Source organism: Lichenostomus cassidix, chromosome 2, assembly GCF_008360975.1.
Source record: "Lichenostomus cassidix isolate B80296 chromosome 2, HeHo_3.0, whole genome shotgun sequence".
NCBI classification, from domain to species: Eukaryota; Metazoa; Chordata; class Aves; order Passeriformes; family Meliphagidae; genus Lichenostomus; species Lichenostomus cassidix.
In genome coordinates, this window is record NC_139482.1 from 24,346,858 (window position 1) to 24,352,872 (window position 6,015).

Genomic DNA, 6,015 nt, shown 5'->3' on the forward strand with positions numbered 1-6,015 from the left:
GTAGTACTTGCACATCAGTAATGTATCTGAGACTGTGTGAGATTTACTTAGTTCTTACAGGGTTATATCTAAGAAGAATTATTGCTAGAATATGAAAACAAAACGTGATAGATTAAACCATATGGAATTCTAAATTTTTTCCCCACCTCAGGCTCTTGGTATGGCATCTTCCCAGGACAGAGCAATCGTTAAAAGAAAGCTAAAGGAAATGAAAGCATCCTTGGAGAAGGCTCGCAAAGCTCAAGAGAAAATGGAAAAGCAAAGGGAAAAGCTTCGGAAGAAGGAGCAAGAGCAACTGCAGAGGAGATCAAGGAAAACAGACAAGTGTTCATCAGATGCAACAGAGGGCACTAACGAGCAGTGATAAGCAGAAGTTCTGCTGTGTTCAAAAGTGGAAGCATGTCAAGGGAAGAGAACCTCATATCCACTCTGGTGCCCCCTCGGCTTTCTTGTGCTCATCACCCAAGATTGTGTACAGAGGAATGGGGCTGTACATAGAATGACTAGGGAAATTTATATTGTGTAGTTTTCTTTCCTGCATATCCAGTTCACACTCGTTGCTGTTGCCATGTGAAACAATCCTGGCCCCTCGGTTTGTTCCGTTCTTGTTGACAGATTTCAGCTAACAGATTTCATTTTTGTGTGGTGGTGTTTCCTTCCAAACTACTCTTCTCTATTGAGCTCTGTGTGTTTGGTCACTTCAGTAACCAGCATGATGCCGAGGAGCATGTCCACTGCTTCACCTCTTCTGAATAGGATGGCCAGTCAATATGATTGGGGAACATTTCTTCAGCTGGGTAAAAGGAGTTGTGCTCTGTCTGATAAGATATGACTTCACTTTCTAACTGGAAGTTCAGCTTCTTTACAGTGTTGGCTACTCATTTCCGTCTGCTGGAGTAAGTTCCATCTTGCATCAGTACCTTTAAGCAACTCTGCTCTGAAAACTGTTCAGTGACTTCTTATACACTGGAGATAAAGACAGGAGAGTCAATATTCCCCCTGGGTAAAAGACAGGAGGTGAAACTCTTTCTGTTAACTGTACAATAGTTAATCCAGGAAGGAGGCAAAGCCTTAAATGGTTATGTGGGTTTACACAGAAATCTGAGGATAACATTTATCCTTTAGATATCTGAGCAAGGATGAACTTCTAACTAGAGCACAGTGCATAAATCTGTATAAATTTTATTGTGCTCCCAGTGTGTAGGCAACTTTCTTATAGCACACTCAGCTTTGTTTTTCATGTGTTTCATACAGGAAACTGGGTTTATTTCATTTCAAGTTGGTTTTTTTCCCAGGAAAAACACCACATCTTCAAATTTGTTCTCCAGGCAGTAGGCATTGGGAGAATAAGCTTTGTGCTGTGCTATTATGAAGCTGGTATTGGAAACAATTATCAAACTTGGGTCTGCTGTAGATTTTCATTTTTTACAGAAGTGCACTTTAAGAAGAGGAAGATGAGTGATTCTGGTTAAAATTAAATTCAGTACATTGCTGTTAAATTCAGTGCTTCCATGGAAGTGATGGTTAACAAATCCAAAATTTCAATATTTTAACTGTTTTGATTGATGTATTTAAAGAATATCCAACCAAAACCTGAATTTTTAGGCTGTGGCTGTAGAATGTTTTGATGGCTTAGGAGTGGTCATACTATATCCTTCAGGGATTTCTGGGATGTATGGGGCCATGTGTATAGCCTGCTGTGTAGTTTTGACTGTGACAGAAGGAGGGCATGGTGTTACTGCCTCAGCAGCAGTACTGAACTACACAGTATTGCTTCAAAAGAATGGTGAGACAACAGGCAGAGCCCCACAACCAGGAGCTGCAGGTATCAGCTGACTGCTTCACAGTCAAAGCTGGCTGTGTTCAGTTGAGAAATGTCACTTCCCATTCATGCAGCCTTGAAGAGGCAGCCTTCATCTAGTTGTGCAAACCCAGAAATTCTTTAAGATGATGATGCAAAGTTAGAATCTTGAACTTAAAAATGTGCCAGCCTAAAATTGAAAATTCTTCTGAAGAAAATGTGTGTCTTAGTTTGGCTTGGCTTCTGTTCTGCTCTGTACTTTATGGCATTTAGATTTGTGTCTGCAAAGTTCCCTGAAGCTCAGATTTAAAACACTTAGGGTGCACTGTTTATAGTTACATTTCCTTTGATCCTAATAATTTCTTTGACATGTAAAATGGTCTGTAAACTGAGACACCCTAGTTCATTCAAAATTAATACACAACAGATCTACTTAGCATTTGCTTTATTTTCCCTTCCAAATCCAATTTCTACAAGTTTTTGATGTATATTTTACTCAGATCTAAAATTGAAATTGCCGTAAAAGATACTTTCTGATATTTCTAAAGGCTTGTGATACTTTTCTTGAGATAAACCACCAGCAGCAAAATACACCTGCTAACAAAAATTACACATTTCAGTAAATCCTTCTGTGTTCATTCATGGGCGAAAAATTACACAAATGTTTAACAGCCTCATAAAACTGGCATTCTTAAAGTAAGAGAAGTTACCTGGAAGAAACTGGAAATTTAATATTTTAAATACAATGTTGATAAATGCATTAGATTATTATTTTCTTTTTAAATTATGTTTACGTTGTAGTAATGTTTAAGTGGTTGTATATATTATTCTAAGGTGGTGTTCCTGTGTTTTGTTCTTTGTTTTCTTAGAAACCTGAGCAGACTGCTTGGCATTATACACTGAGTTTTCCTTCTTGCATCTTAGAATGGTGCCTAGTTAATCTCTTTGTAAATCATGTTCTTACTCTGCAGAATAACTAATTCAACTTAAGTCCTTTAAGTATTCAGGGGATTTTTACTGCTTTGTGATAATGTAATTTTGTTATTCTCAGACTAAAAACATCAACAAAAACCTAATGTAAAAAACATAGTAGCTTACATTTAAATTAAAACCATTGAAATGCATTTTGATCAACATGTGAAAACTAAGCAAATGGAACAATGTCAAGAGTTTTGCTCTTTCTTCTGTGATAAAAGAGATTTATGTGGTTCCTTTTATTAAATATGACAACTCCATCTTGGGAAGTGCAGAAAAGTCACTGGATAACAGATGTAAAGCACAGTTTGAAGCTTTTCTTGCTGTTCTATATGACCTTTAAAGGTGTATTTCATTTTTTCCCCTTATATTGTATTATGACTTACGAAACAAAAGATGATGTCTCATCATTCTTAACTTAAACTTCATGTGAACCAGTGCTAAGTCAGACTAATGTGGGGCTTAATGTAACAAGAAAAATCAAAGTTTTCTGTGCTAAATGACTGGACAGCCTTTCTCACAGTTTGGCTCACCTGCAGGTGTAACTGTCGCCTACCCTGTGTATTTATTTGTGGAGCTAAAGCTGTTTTCATTAGGCTGACATGCCTGGCCACCGTTGAATTACCGTGCAGGCAGTGTGGTGTTTCCACTCCTCACCACATGTGCTTGTGTCATCGTTACAGCTGGCTGACTGCAGCAGGCTGGCCCAAGCTATCTTCTCCCTGGTTAGGGTGGTAGGCCAGTTCTTTAAACTCTAGTTTGGCTCATTTTTGCAGCATTGCAAGTTGTGAATATGTAGAGCCTCTAAAATGGTGAAGAAAGGAGGGTTAGCAAAAAGTGGAAGTCTCAAAAATAGAAAATGAAATATACAACACTGCAAGTTACTTTAGTTCTAAAAACCCTAGTGTTTCTACAAATTGTGAGGAGAGTGGTGGCTCCTTGTTCTGTTCAAATCAGCCAGCTGTACTGACATTAATTGATTCCAGCTTGTATTTTCCCAAGTGGTGGGTTGCTGCACCTATGCAACTTCCTGTTAAAACTCCCTGTTAGGTTTCAGTCTGCCCAAGGAGACCAGGGCTAGGGGGTGAGGAAGGAGCTGCACCCCTTCACTGCAGGGCACAGAGGGTTTCCCACTGTCTGCGTTTCACCCGCTGTCCTGAGCAGGTCTGCTGGGGTTGCTGCAAGTGGAGCCTGTTCAATATCATGGGTTAGAATTACACAGTGGAACAGAAGCCAGTAACAAGCTGAATGAAGTCAGATGTTTGTGTTTCAGTGTATACAAATACTTCTGTATTTTTTCAGCTTCTTAAAATTTTTTTGCAGTGGCATCTCTTTTGCTGTGGCTGTAGTCTGCTGCAGGGATACCACATGAATTGAGATTTTACTAGAATTACTGAGCAGTTTTCCTCTGAAACTTGCCAGCTCTCAGCTCTCACTGACATTCAGAGATGCTTGACATTTAAGATCAGGGTTCCTCATACTTTATTGCTTCCACCAAAGCCTCCTGTCCTCCTGAACTGCTACACCTTCACCTCCTGGCTCGTGGACTGGTGAGTAAGAGGTGGGCAGTGTCATTTTTGAGAAGGAATTGTATTCCACCTCCAAAAGAAAGAAGAGAAAGAAATTCCACTCTTGCTAGTAGTGCAGAATACTGTTCTACAGTAGTAAGGAAGAGGATCATCATTAAGTTGGGTGTAAGTATTCTATCAAGGAAACACTTTCTTGTGTGTTTTTAACCCTGGCTTTGATTTCTATTGGAGTGCTTTCAGCAGCTCGTTTCTGAGCAGGGTGACAGGTGAAACCCGAGACTTGCCCACTCGCCAGCGTGGAGTGTGGGTCATCTGCAGATGGCACTTTCTTAACCCTTTTGTTAACCTCCCCTATGGATTTTACTGGACTTTTTTCTGTACCTGTTAAACTGATTTTTCAAAGCTGTAATATCTTAGTAATGACATTGAGCCCTCCAATCCCTCAATACAAAATGAGCTTTCTGTTACTAACTAGTTGTACCAACTGGTACTTTTGCTTTTAGCATTAAGTAATGATTTAAAAAATGCATATCTTACAGGAAGGTTTGGTGGTAGTGCCTTGGGCTGCCTGTTTCTTTGGGAAGCATGGATTGTGTTAAGAGCAAGAGGGTTTGTGAAGCCTGCTGAGTTAGGCAGGTTTCTTTTTCCAAAGAGGTGAGGAGGGCTCACAGCTCACGAGATCAGACCCAACCCACGTAACCCAGGAGCCTGGGTCTCCTGCCAGGTTCCCAGTGGGAGCTGTGCCACTGCCACTTGTGGAAATGGATTGAGGCCCCATGCAGAAGTGTCTGCAGGAATGGGGGATCTCAGGGCACCAGACATAAGGAGTAACCAGCCCATTTGGAAGTGAAGAGTGCACAGTGAACATCTTCTGACTCTATACTTTCCCATACACACTCACTGAACAACTGTGTTCATATTTCCCAGTCACATTGCGATGGTATCTCACTGGTCACTGACAAGTGTTACACATATTGCTAGAAGACCAGGCAGCTAAAAGACTAAAATGCACTGTGCTTACTGTAAAAATTGGCTTCTTACATTGTTTCTTTTTATATGGTTAAAGAAATAGTCGTGCTTCAGGTTTTTTCCTTTTTCTGTTCTTTTTTTAAAGAGGTCAAATGTATATGAAGTGCATGTTATCCTGAACTTTTCGTTTGTACATCTTGGTGTCTGATCACCTGCATGAAGGACACAGTAGTGCCATGTCTGAGCTTGTTCTCTTGTGCTTGGTTGATATGAACTTCTCTAGATTGTTGAGTTTTCCCCAAGATAACTTTGTTTAATATTTAGTTATTGGGAGACATCAAAGCAAAACATCATGGTGGCCCTTTGTTTTCTTACAGTTGAAATACAAACAACAAAGCCTTGTGATTTAAAGTTAATTTGTTAGTGTAAATAAATTTCTTGCCAATGAGTATTATTGTTGTTAGACAACGAATGCAATAAAATGAGAAATCCTGAATCTTTATTAGAATTTGTAATGAGTCCTCACTTTTCTGCCCTTTTGTGGTCATTCCAGAAGAAATAATAAATGTTGAGGACAACCGGACAGCTGCATGGGTCAGCCTAGGGGGCAAGGGGGATATGTACCTTGCCCTGCTTGTTCTTTTCCTTCCTTCTGCTGAGCCAAAGATTATTTTAATCCCAGCTCTTGACCAAATTGGCATGATTCAGAAACCTCCAAGTGGGTCTCATTTACAATCTGTA

At 39.8% G+C, this 6,015-nt stretch overlaps 1 protein-coding gene across 7 annotated transcripts in view; it reads left to right on the forward strand.

Annotated features, from left to right (window-relative positions):
• Window positions 1-5,776, forward strand: part of PPP1R9A (protein phosphatase 1 regulatory subunit 9A) — a 133,452-nt gene extending 127,676 nt beyond the window's left edge. For all 7 annotated transcript variants that reach the window (XM_085050755.1, XM_085050758.1, XM_085050754.1 and 4 more), the window contains one exon: window positions 152-5,776. In XM_085050755.1, coding sequence (XP_084906881.1) covers window positions 152-364 — 213 coding nt within the window. In that variant the 3' untranslated portion in view covers window positions 365-5,776. The remainder of the gene's footprint in view (window positions 1-151) is intronic.
• Window positions 5,777-6,015: the final 239 nt, after the last annotated feature.